At 37.2% G+C, this 13,674-nt stretch overlaps 1 protein-coding gene across 7 annotated transcripts in view; it reads left to right on the top strand.

Annotated features, from left to right (window-relative positions):
• Nucleotides 1-13,674, top strand: part of BRE (brain and reproductive organ-expressed (TNFRSF1A modulator)) — a 512,734-nt gene that overhangs the window by 113,721 nt on the left and 385,339 nt on the right. For all 7 annotated transcript variants that reach the window (XM_011972582.1, XM_011972586.1, XM_011972584.1 and 4 more), the window contains one exon: nt 3,398-3,492. In XM_011972582.1, coding sequence (XP_011827972.1) covers nt 3,398-3,492 — 95 coding nt within the window. The remainder of the gene's footprint in view (nt 1-3,397; nt 3,493-13,674) is intronic.

Raw genomic sequence — 13,674 nt, 5'->3', positions numbered from 1 at the left:
AGCCAGGATGGTCTCGATCTCCTGACCTCGTGATCCGCCCGTCTCGGCCTCCCGAAGTGCTGGGATTACAGGCTTGAGCCACCGCGCCCGGCCTATTTTTATTTTTTATTCCAGTAGGTTTTTGGGGAACAGGTGGTGTTTGGTTACATGACTAAGTTCTTTAGTGGTGATTTCTGAGATTTAGGTGCACCCATCACCAGAGCAGTATAGACTGTACTCAGTATGTAGTCTTTTGTCCCTCACCTCCTTCCACCCTTTCCCTCGAGTCCCCAAAGTCCATTATATCATTCTTATGCCTTTGTGTCTTCAAAGCTTAGCTCCCACTTGTGTGTGAGAACAAACAGTGTTTGGTTTTCCATTCCTGAGTTACTTCACTTAGAATAATGGTCTCCAGTTCCATCCAGGTTGCTGCAAATGCCATTATTTTGTTCCTTTTTATGGCTGAGTAGTATTCCATGGGGTGTGTGTGTGGGTGTGTGTGTGTGTGTAATTATAATTTCTTTATCCACCTGTTGACTGATGGGCATTAGGGCTGGTTCCATAGTTTTGCAATTGTGAATTGTGCTGCTATAAACATGCATATGCAAGTATCTTTTTAGTATAATGACTCCTTTTCCTCCAGGTAGATACCCAGTGGTGGGGTTGTGGATCAAATGGTATTTCTACTTTTAGTTCTTTTAAGGAATCGCCACACTGTTTTCCATAGTGGTTGTACGAGTTTACATTCCTGCCAGCAGTGTAAAAGTGTCCCCTTTTACCACATCCCCACCAACATCTATTATTAATATTTTTTTGTTTCTTTTAATTATGGCCATTCTCGCATGAGTAACATGATAACTGTATTGTGGTTTTGATTTGCATTTCCCTGATAGTGAGTGATGTTGAGCGTTTTTTCATGTTTGTTGCTATGCCTTATTCTTCACTGAAGATTTTTTTCAACACTTAGACATTCAGTTCAGAGAATAGAATTTCTTTAATTTATTGAGTGTTTGTTGAATATATTCTATTTGTACTGTACTCTGCCCTGTCAGAAACATTAAACAAGTATAAAAACATGTCTGTTCTCTGGATGCTTACAATGTAATTAGGAAGTTCAATTATATGTACTTACCTTGTATTGCTGTGTATTTGTGGTTCTGGGTCTATGTCTTATATCCCTCACTAAACATGAGCTCCTTGAGGATAATTATCTTCGTATTGACATAGCATGTCACAGTATCTCACAGGTAGCTTGTGTTTATTATGATTTTTTAAAATTAATAGAGCAATAAAACAATATAAGACTACTTACAACTAAATACTCAGGTGAATGGCATAACTAATCAGGATTTTAATTTCAGAAGTAACAATGATCTGTGTGTTCTGGATTTATTAGGGTAGGCTTCATACAAGAGACAATTTAGTGGGTTCATAAAGGATGGTAAGACCTAAGCAAGGAGAGAGATATTATAGTAGTTGGTGTCATAGTATTTGGAGGGCATTGAGCAGATCATATTGACTGGAAGAAAAGACAGGCTTGTAGATAAAGAGAAGGGTGGATATCACTTTGAAATGTTTGCTTTTACTCCATTTGATAGTAGAGTATCATTTAAGTTTCTTGAGTTAGGAATTGTTGGGACAAAATAGCACATTAAGAATATTTACTTGATGATAATATGTATTATGAACTGGAGGGTAGCTTGTATTAGGAGACCATTTTAAAAGGTATGATAATGATTGAATTTCTTTAGTCTGTCAGCTTTTAATAGCAGGGTTTGTTTGTTTGTTTGATCTTTAGTGCCTACCATAGTACGTATGGCAAAGTTCAAATATTTATTGAGTGGATGAGTGAATGTATGGACTAGGTGATCTGGGCCTGGAAGGGGCTGTTAACAGTAGGAAAAATCCATCTGAGTGACATTTTGGAGGAAAAATTGAGATGACTTGTTTTCTAAGAGTATACGGGGTGTATGAAAGGTTGAAGATGACACTGAAGTTTTAGCGTGGAATCAGGGAATGAGGGGAGTGAGAAAAGGGACAGTCATGATCATGTTTTAGACTTGCTGAGTTTGACATTGAAATGCCTAGTGCATAGAGATTTAAGGACTCAAATGAGAACTGAAGTTTGAATGTTTATATTTGGATATAATTTTATGGCTATTATTGTTTGAGCAGTAAAAATGATTGGACTGAGAAAGCTGTATGTATGTACATGTACAGAGGTTGTGTATATGTACACAAGTATACATATTTTTATACATTACAACTCAATATGTGTGTTAGATGGTTGATAAACTAATTTACATGTTAGTATTAGCATAATGATAGCTGATTCTTGGGATGAGCAGAGGAAAAAAAGGGAGCTACAGAAGGATTCAGAAAAGAAACAGGTAGAAGAACTTGCAATGTAAATTTGCTAATGAGACTTTGTAAATTTGTCTTACGTATCAAAACAACAGTAATACTCCCATTATCACATGTTGAGAACTTACTATATGCTGGACACTGCCAGGCGTGCCATCTCTTTTAATCCTCACAACAAATCTGTGACATTAGTACTATTGTATCTCCCTCTTACTGATGAAGAAACTGAAGTCTAAAGAAGTTAAAACTTGCTCCAGATCACTTGAGCTGATAAATAATGAGGAGACCTTGTAGATATAAATCTAAGTTTTTGTGAACTATAAGCCAAATGTTCTTTCCAGTATACCAAAGGTATGTATGTTTAATTTCTGCAAGGCGAGGACTGTGTCTATACAGAATCAGTCTTCATAAAGGCTTATTAATTAGCAGGCAGTGATTGGACAGTAATATTTCCTGTAAAAATAATCAGCACATATTGTGGATGTGGCTGCTTCTACTTTTCTACTTGGATATTTACATTCATTGTGTACTTGGAGATAAAGCTTTTTTGATTGCATGTTGTAGATATTAAATTAAAAAAGGATAGCAGACCTGGGATAGTGGCTCGCACCTATAATTCCAGCACTTTGGGAGGCTGAGGTGGATTGATCGCTTAAGCTCAGGAGTTTGAGACCAGCCTGCACAACATGGCGAAACCCCATCTCTAATAAAAATACAAAAACTAGCTGGGCATGGTGGCATGTTCCTGTAGTCTCAGCTCCTTGGGGGGCTGTGATGGGAGAATCCCTTGAGCCTGGGAGGTTGAGGCTGCAGTGAGTCAAGATGACACCTTTGTACTTCAGTCTGGGTGACAAAGTGAGATCCTGTCTCAAAAAAAAAAAAAAAAAAAAAAAAGATATTAGTTTACTTGAAGAATTAATCATCCAGAAAGTGCTTTTCAAATGTTTTTCTGAAACTAATGTAAATTTGTTTTAGAAGTTTTTCTGATACAGTCTTCAGAATATTCATACTTAGAAAGGAAATAAAAAGGACCTGTCATTTTCTTTTATTTCAGGGGATATCATTTTCAATGCCCAATACCCAGAACTGCCTCCCGATTTTATCTTTGGAGAGGATGTTGAATTCCTGCCAGACCCCTCAGCTTTGCAGGTGAGTCCTGCAGACTTGCTTGAATGATCTTTCTTTGGTGAAAGGAAAACAAAATTGGCTTTCAGCAATTGCTTAACAGATAGATTTGTCACACATCTGCATTTTTCCCACCCCTCTTTTCTCTGTCCTGTGAAATAGATGGAACTCTTTATGTGCCAAAATAGTTAAATAAGAGATTTTTTTTCATTGCTGTTTAGTTTTAGGGTGTTGCGAATTAATGAAAGTCTCTAGCATATTGGTTGAAATATTTTTACTTCAGTTTAAAGAGAAATGTTGAAAACATTTTCTTTGTTTTAACGTAGTATTTCATGCCTGCAATCAATTTTCTAATGTTTACTAACACTTCATTACAGGGCTCGTTAGGAGAGCGTTTCTTGGCTCTTCAAGAAGGCGTTTTTATATAGAAGTGAAAGTGGCAAATTTGGACTTGTATCCGCATTATCTCAGTATCTCAGTATTATTATCAGAAGAGTAAAGACCAGATTAAGTGTTCTTTATCAAGCAACACCAGAAACTTTATAGTTGAAATAAAATATTTCTGGAATTGAAGCAGAAATATTCACCATTAGGGAAAGGGTGGTGGTACTTGTTGGAGCACATGTGCTTTAGTAAAAGTTGTGTGTTTTGCATGGCAGATGGAGAAAAACGTGCCATTTTGTTTAAATGGTTCTGACCAGACAAAATGTCTCTTTTTATTTCTTCTCAAATTTGAGTTTGGTGTGATACCTATACTAGAAGAGGTTTTATTGTTGTTCAAAACTATACTCTTAGTTTTGTTTTCTGGAAATTTTTTGTCTTGTTCAAGTTTTAGAATTAAAAGTTTTGATGACTGACTTTGAACTCTTGCCCTTTAAAGGTATTAAACAGGAAGTAGTAACCCAAACCTAAAGTATTGGCTCAAACATTAGAACATAGCTGTAAAAATATTGTTGGTAAGAGTAAGGTGGATTTGTGGTGGAGTTTCTAATAATTGCACATGAGCTGTAATTTTTTTAATTAAAAAAAATCTGAGTTTAAGATGGCCCCTTTAGTTGCTGTGTGTTATATATTCACCTTGTATTAAAGCTGAGAGTCTTACGTGGAAAAAAAAATGACACAGAAATTTTACCACAGACCTCTTCTGTATTAAATCTGCCCAGAGGAGGGTAGCATATGCCAGATGCCAAAGATGTATTACAGGCTAAGTGCCTCAGGAATTCAAAGAAGGTGGTCAGAAAAAGCTTTGTAGTTGAGGCAAGACTTGTAGTCATTCTTGAAGAATGGAACAAAAGTGGGAGGTATGACAGAGAGTATTTCAGGTGGGGGAATGACATAAGCACATTGGGGGAATGACATAAGCACACTGGAAGAAGCTAGGATTTGTCTAATGTATTTCAGAAGGCACTGACAAGTTTGCTGAAGTGTAAGTCAGTATAAGGAAGGGATAGACAAGGTTAGAAAGGTAAATTGGGAGAAGAATGTGGAGCACATTGAATGCTGGGCTAGGAGCCATTGAAGGAAATGATGAAGGGAGAATCATCTAATGGCAGTGTGGTCAATATAATGGAATAAGGAGAGATCGAAGACCAGAATTGAGGATGGTTGTAAAATTTCAGTGGAGGGAGAAAGGGCTTTGAACTAGGGTGATGCAAGAAAAAACAGCGTAATGGAAAGAATAAAAAAGTCATGTTTACAACTTCTTTTTTTGAAATTGCATTTAGAATTCATAGCACATATCTTTAATATTGGCAAGTATTGTGTAAATGTAGAATTTAAATGCTAGAAAGGATCTTAAGATTCATTTTATTCAACTCTTCTATTTTAATATTGAGTAAATTGACCTAGATTTATATAATTCTGTGTCAGACCTGATATTATAACACCACTTTTAAGATGTTAGTCCCTGAGTGAAGTTATCACAAATGTTTTGAGAAATTAGCTGAAAAAGAACAGCTAAAAAATCAAAGCACTAGATCTAAGTGAAAGATTGCAAATCTAGGGGAATACCTTCTCTTTAGTGATAGTTCATCTACGGCCTTGGGTAGACTACCCAGGGCTTCTTCATGGATCAGTGGGCTGAGCAAGCCCAGATAAGCAACCAGAGTGTACTCTCCACTAGCTGGGCGATGTCCAAATAGTTCTGGAGGTTGCACTTGATGTTTATTGTTGTCTGATTAAAACACTAGACAGGTTAACTACAAGGCCTGATCCCCAGCAGACATTTCTCTGAGTGTCGCTTGCCTCTGAAGGATTTTTCACTCACTTGTTAACAGATTTTGGTTTAATTCTTGGATTCAGTTCAGACATATTTCCCCTTCTTGAAGTGCTCAGAGCACAATCACTAATAACCTGACTAGCTTACATATGGTTCTGAATGAAGGGGTATTTCATCACCCATGGAGTGGAACAGAATGCCTAGATTTCTTGGATTTTTCCTGAAGTATGCCTTGCAGAAGGGCATGAGTATATACCCTTAGAACCTGGGAGTGTAGTCTAAACTAGTTCCTGTGGCAAATGTGGAATTTCTTTGAAGTTTCTGGGTTTTGTCTTAAAAATTCATGAAAATTTTATATTTGATTCTATAATATACCTATATATTAAAAACAAAAATATATTATTAATATTTGAGATAAAAGGACTCTTCAATGTATCTCAGTTTGAGAAATGTAGTTTTAGAGAATATATATAATATATGTAATCTTTTATTTATTCAATTTATTTAAATCAAATCGTTTCTGGAAAAAAGAGGATTTGAGATAGCTTAAGTAAAGGACACACATAAGGTTAATAGGAATATGTGATGTGCTGTGATCCATCCAATGAGGCCACCTCTTTCTAAACTCAAACTCTTCATTTAGGGAGGTGAGTTCCATTAAGGAACTCAAGATTTTCAGATAAATAGAAAACACTAGATAGAGAGGTATCTCATAGATAGCAAAGATAAACTCTCATAAAATTATTGAGTTAGGACATTAATGGTCCAGTGGTTCCCAATTCTAGATATACATTAAAATGAATTGAAAACCCTTTTAAAAATACAGATTACTGGACCTACTGAATTGTATTCTTTGGGGAGCCCAATAACATATTAAATTCTCTGGGCTATTTTTATGATTACTCTGAACTGTTACTGGAACCACTGATTGAATCCATCTTTTATAGTAATGTTTCCAACAGAAGGCTGTTTGCCTTTGCTTAACATTATTTCCAGTGAAGTATCATTTTCCATTCTGGAGACAGCTCAAAAGTTTTTTTAAATAACAGCTTTACTGAGACAATTTATATGCCATACAATTCACCTGAAGTATGTAATTCAATGGTTTTTAGTATGTTCATGGAATTGTGCAACTTACATCTATCACCACAAATTTAGAACATTGTCATAATCCCAAAAAGGAACCTTAAACTTATTAGCAGTCACTTCCCTATTTTCCCACCCTGATCCACCACCACCCAAAGTAGCAACTTATCTGCAGTTTGTCTCTATGGATTTGCCTATTCTGGACATTACATATAAATGGAATCATACAGTATGTTGTCCTTTGTTACTGGCCTCTTTGACTTAGCATATTGTTTTCAATGAAGCATGTATTTCTGTTTTATTTTCTTTTTGCCAAATACAATTACATCTTGTGCATATACTGCATTTTATTTATCCATTCATCAGTTGATGGACCTGCAGGTTGTTGCCATGTTTTAGCTATTATAACTACTGTTGTGTGGATATTTTTATTTATCTTGGATGTATTTTGAGGAATGGAATTGCAGGGTCAAATGGTAATTCTGTGTTTAACTTTTTGAGGAAATACCAAACTGTTTTCAAAAGTGGCTGTGGCATTTTACATTCTTACCAGCAGTGTATGAGTGTTTCAGTTTCTCCACATTCTCAGCAACACTTGGTATTATGTCTTTTTGATTATAGCCATCCTAGTGGGTATGAAGTGGTATCTCATACCCACAAGTGGAGTGGTATTGCATTGTGGTTTTGATTTGTGTTTTTTTGATGGCTAGTGATACTGAGCATCTTTTCATGTGCCTATTGGCTATTTGTATATATTCCTTGGAGAAATGTCTATTCAGATCCTTTGCCCATTTAAAAATTGGATTGTCTTTTATCGTTCAGTTGTAAGAGTTCTTTATTCTGAGCATAAAAATAAACAAAACACAAATTAAAGAGTCATATCTATTAGTATTTATTGCTTGCATACTGTGTGTTGAATACAATTCAATATGGAACTTGACCTCAAGAAGTCTAAATTTTAGGGAGGTAGCTGGGTGCAGTGGCTCATGCCTTGTAATCCTAGTACCCTGTCTCTCAATCAATCCATCCTTAAGTTTTAGGGAGGTAAGATATAGATATCTAAAAGCAAATACAGGTAGAATATAATTAAATGTTGAATAATTGAAACAAAAGCAATGCTATGGGATAAATAGTGTTTTTCACATACAATATAAGATGTGAGAAGAGAGGATCTTCAATAAATTAAGACAGAGTCTCCATTATAATAAAAAAGGAAAATTATTGTAGGTTGGAATTGTGGGATTAAAATAATCAAGAAGAAGTTAAGTGATGGGTAGGTTATGCTATAGCTATCACCCAATTGCTTCTTTAACTTGAACTTTTTCTCTTTTACTCTTTTGCTCCTTGCTCAGCCCTTTCCAGCCACAGAGGCATCCTTGCCATTCCTCAGACATTCTAAACACACTCCCACCTTAGGGCCTTTTCATTTGCTATTGACCGCTTTTATTCACTCTACCTGTAACCCTTCCTCCACTTACCTGAATGACTTGTTCTCTCCTTTCTTGAAGTGTCATTATATCAGAGAGGCTTTCTCTGACATCCCTGTGCAAAATAGCAATACACTCTTCAGTGCACTGTCATCTTTGTCATTGTCTATTTTCTTCAAAGCACCTATCATCATTTGATGATTTTTGGTTGCTTGTTTGGTGTCTGTCTCTGCCAGGGTGACCAGCTGCCTTGGTTTGCCCTGGACTGAGGGGTTTCCTGGAGTGCAGCACATTCAGAGTTAAAAAAGGGCAGTCCCAGGCAAACTGGGATAATGAGTCATCCTTGTCTTTTCACTGGAATGGCAGCTTCAGGAGAGAGTGGGATTTGTTCACTGCTGTATCCTGGTAATTTGAAGAGTGCCTGGTATGTAGGGGTATACAATACATGCTTGTTAGATGAACAGATTTCCTTTAAGGTTCTGTATCCCTTAAGGGACTTGCAACTTTCCAGGACTAGAAAATATGCCTTAGATTAAAATTTTAAAAAGTAGAAAAAAATTTGGTTTTAGAGAAATTTGGAGGGATAAAAATCAGTTAACAGAACCTCTGAAACAGTGATTTTCAGCCTTTGTTTTGCAACACCCTGTGGTATGTTCAGCTCCCTCAAAGGATATTATGAAATTCTTTACCCCCAAAGTAATAATGATAATTCACTTTAACTTAAAATAAAGTTACATAAAGGAGGAAGGGTGGATCATAAATTTAAATGAGAAAAGCGTGTTGCAATTATAGTAGATTGGAAACCATTGCTATCTGACTTCCTGGTTTGAGGAAGCTGCGGGTAATTTAGTGTTTGGGACAACATCTTCAGGGTAGTGAACCTAATGTTACTGCAGGTATTAGTCACTGGTTATATGAGTCCTTCAGTGACTGTTCTGCTTGCATAGAATGTAAGAGTACCAACACCTTGTCACTTTTCCTCCTCTGCTCTTCACTGTGCTACCTACAGAAGGACATCTTCTGAATGTGTCCTTGCAAAATAGTTCCCATCCCCAGTGTACACAAAATATATACAAAGAATGCACTAAGCTGAAGTGGACTGCATGTCACACACTTGAAAAACGCTATCCAGATGGATGGTGCTTGATGCCTAGACACTTCTAAGTGCCTTGGCCTACAACATATTTTAAAATAGAATCTTCTCTCATTTTTCAAATCTCCGTTTGATGCCTCATTTGAGACCTGTAAAACATTTGTCCTTAGCCCTGAAGCTGGACATAGTGCTCAAGACAGATAAGTAAGGAGAATTACAGCACAGAGTGACAAGTGTGGAGATAGAGGGATACACACAGAGCAGTGTGGGAACATGGAGAGAGATACTTTACCATATTCAGGTATGTGTGGTAAGTACTAGGGACTTGGAAACATATTACTTGATTTTTTTTATGAATAATATATATATATATATCTATCTTAGGTAACTATTATTGACAAATAACATTTATACAGAAGAGTGTACAAATCACATGTAAAGCATGGTGAATTTCCAAAAGGTAAACACATCTGTGTAAGTAGCACGTAGATCAATAAATGATATTTCCACTATCCAGAAGCCTCACTCATGTCCTATTCCATCACTATGACCACCTTGTCTCAGAGTTAACACTATGCTGACATACGTTGTCATCATTATTTTTGCCTCTTTTTGATCTTCATACAAATGAAATCCAACTATGTGCTTGTCTTCTTTCACTCAATATTTATTTGTGAGTGTCATATGTGTAGTTACTTTGGTTGTTGTTCATGCTCATTGCTGATAGTATTCTATGTATGAGCATACCACAGTGTATCCGTTCTACTCTTGATTGATACTTAGGTTATTTTCAGTTTTTTTGCTGTTGTGAATATTGCTACTACGAACATTCTTGTACATGTCTTGGTTAATGCACATATATCCATTCCTGATGGGTATATATTGAAGAGTAGACTTGCTAGGTCATATAGTATAGATGATAGGACAGTTGCGGTTTCTCAGCTTTATTAGTTTATCAGTCAGGGTCCAGTCAGGAGATAGTAACCATAGCAGTAATTCGAATAGGGAAAATTTAATATAGAGAATTATTTACCTAAAGGGGTAAAGGAGATCTCTAAAGAATGCAAGACTAGCGGTTGTAGGGAGCAGCTATTCTAGGGCTAAGGGAGAGGAACAAACTTTGAAGTCCCTTTCCCCCATCATGCCCCATCACAGCTGAGATTCCCACCTCCTTGTTGGAGAGGGTGTGGCTGCAGGCTACGGGAAGATGAAGACCTTCACTGGGGGTGTTGTGGGCCAGAATTGGTGCAGGTGGCCTATTGGGTGCTGGTAAGCCAGAGCTGGCAAAGTGGAAATGGGCTGGTTTCAGTGAAACAGGCTGGAAGATGAGCACTAATAGGGTCTCCTGCATGGCTGTGGCAGCTGCACCATGGGAGCAAGGAGGAAAGTACACAGAACCAGGGTAAGAAGCTCCTCCCTCTGCTTTGCCTTGCACTGTCCCTCCATCACTCTCTGTTGACAAGCTGAACAGTGCACCCACTGGCAGAAGAGAAATGTTTACAGGGTCTGGCCCCCACTGCATAAACAGGGTAAAGCAGAGTGGCTTTGGGAGATGAAAGGCAATACATGAATGAATAGCACAACTAGATAATGCCAAACTTATCTTCCAGTTTGTTTGTTTGTTTGTTTATTTATTTATTTTTTGAGACAGAATCTTGCTCTGTCACCCAGGTTGGAGTGCAGTGGCGCCTCCCAGGTTCATGCCGTTCTCCTGCCTCAGCCTCTCGAGTAGCCGGGACTACAGGCACCTGCCACCACGCCCGGCTAATTTTTTGTATTTTTAGTAGAGACGGGGTTTCACTGTGTTAGCCAGGATGGTCTCAATCTCCTGACCTCGTGATCCACCCGCCTCAGCCTCCCAAAGTGCTGGGATTACAGGCATGAGCCACCGCACTTGGTCCTTCATGAGTTCCTAATTTTAGAGAATATGTTCTTCAATTCTACAATTCTATTTGATTATTTTCTATACATTCCAGTTACCTGGTTAATTAATCTTTTCATCTATATTCTAAATGGCTTTCTCTGCTTTCTTGCGTGTGTTAATCATATTTATTTTCCAGTCCACGTGAGCTAATTTTAATATCTGTAATATCCTTTGATTTTTTTGTGTGTGTGTTTTGTTTGCTTTTTTTTTTGGTTATTGATCATGTGGTTCTGTTTTTGGTGTTTCTGGTAGTTTTGAGTGAATGTCAGGCATTCCAGTTAAAAAACTATAGAGGCTCCAGATAACGCAGTCTTCTTCCAGAGAGAGGGTTTACTGTCCCCTCTGATAGGGACATAGGTTGATGTGATTGATTGGTCATTTTAATCCAGTCAGAGATTTTGCTGAGTCAAAGCTAGTTTATGGCTTTGGTAAGAGTCTATTTACTTTTGGTTCACTTCTGTTCTGGGATAGGGCTCTTCAGGGTTTTACTTGGGAGACTGGAGTGGCCAGTGTTCCTAAACAATTCTAAGTGCCTTGTCCCACAACATACTTTAGAATAGAATTCTCTGTCATTTGTCAAATATTTAAACACACAAGCAGTGTGGATCTCAAATTCTAAATGTTGTCTTACAAGACTGCTGATTGCTTTGCTCTGCTTTTCACAGGCGTTTTCTTAATTTTTAGCTTCTTGACCTGGGCTACCCCAGAATTCATCAGTCTTGAGGGGAACTGGCTGCATGTTTGAGGTCTCTCAACACTCTGCCAAAAAGTTCCAATGGTTTCTCTAAGCCTCAGCAGCAGTTTTGTGACTGTGCATAGCCTGGATTCTCAGCCCCCCCTCCTGTACCCTAAATCTGCAAATGTCCCCAGGGTAAAAGCAGCTGCAGACATCAGCTCCTCTCCCTGAGGTTTTCTCCTCTTGATTCTCAGCCTCCCAGTTCTCATTGCTTCCATAGATAGCAAATGCCTTCAAATAGATTTCTGTATTTTATTTAGCTTTCTAGTTGTTCTTATTGAGAGTGCTGATCTGTACAGAGCTACTTCATCCCACCTGGAAGTCCTCTCTGTTATATTTTGAGAACATATAATTTTAAAATTTACTTTCAAAGCAAAAGTACAAGAGACTTCAGCAGATTATAAAATACAATGTACATGTATTACACCTTGGTAAGAATACAGAATTAATAAAATTAATCATTAATAATTAAAATGTTTGATATTAATAAAATGTTCAATAACATTAATTAATAAAATGAAGATAACTGTACTTCTTCCTTTTTTATGAAAACCTGGATATTAACTTCCAATATATATATTCCTAAGGTAGAAATAAAACATTATTTAGCATGGCATCTCTGGTTCTCTTGAGTTGAATGCAGCTTGTAATCAAAGGATGTATCATCAGTAAATGATCCAAGAGAATATGAGAAAATTACTAGCAATTTTGGTGGAGAACTGGTTTATGTGTTGAACTAAAATCTACTGTATTTCTATCATGTCTATTTCATCAGCCAGGGAAACATTTTATGAGGTAGGAAGAAAGTTGATGTTGTTTTTTAAAAAATACACTTCCTAAAGGAAGACAGTGGAAGAACCCTGGTTCAAAATTATGATTTATGATTTCATCTGTTTTCCAAAGTTGTTGCTATTATAGATTAAGAAGAGTATTAATATATACACATATGCATACACATATAATTTGAAAGCATGTGTTATAAACAAGGCTTTAAAAACATAGTTGTAGAAAAACAGAGCACCTTGAAAGCACAAACAGGGTATATTAGAAACATTCACTCTCCTAAGACAAATGAAAAAAAGGCAAACTAAGTTATTTTTTGAAATCCAATGGCAAATATAACATTTAGCAAATGTTGCCAGTTTTGATTTACTCTACTGAATTTGTAAAACGGCTTATGGGAAAATGAGGTACTGAGTTGAGTATAAACCATTGCAGTTCAAGAATATGCTTATCCGGGACCAGGTGCAGTGGCTCATGCCTGTAATCCCAGCATGGTGGGATGCTGAGGTGGACGGATCATGAGGTCAGGAGTTCGAGACAAGCCTGACCAACATGGTGAAACCCCGTCTCTACTAAAAGTACAAAAATTAGCTGGGTGTGGTGGCATGCACCTGTAATCTCAGCTACTCAGGAGACTGAGGCAGGAGAATCACTTGAACCTGGGAGGTGGAGGTTGCAGTGAGTCAAGATCGCGCCATTGCACTCCAGCCTGGGCAACAGAGCGAGACTCAGTCTCAAGAAAAGAAAAGAAAAAATGCGTATCCAGAGGAGTTATTTAATCAGTTTTGAAGATTACCCATTGTCTTTGGTTGATTGTCTCTCATCATCCATCCACTCTTTGTCACCTCCTATTCTCTCCATCACTCCCTTCAAAGAGCTGCATTTTAAAATAATAATAATAATAATAATAATTAGCATTCAAAATACAAGTAAGTACCA

The sequence above is a fragment of the Mandrillus leucophaeus genome, unplaced genomic scaffold, assembly GCF_000951045.1.
Source record: "Mandrillus leucophaeus isolate KB7577 unplaced genomic scaffold, Mleu.le_1.0 Scaffold13, whole genome shotgun sequence".
Lineage (NCBI taxonomy): Eukaryota > Metazoa > Chordata > Mammalia > Primates > Cercopithecidae > Mandrillus > Mandrillus leucophaeus.
The sequence above is the reverse complement of the archived record's forward strand: the minus strand, read 5'-3'. Positions and strand labels throughout refer to the sequence as shown.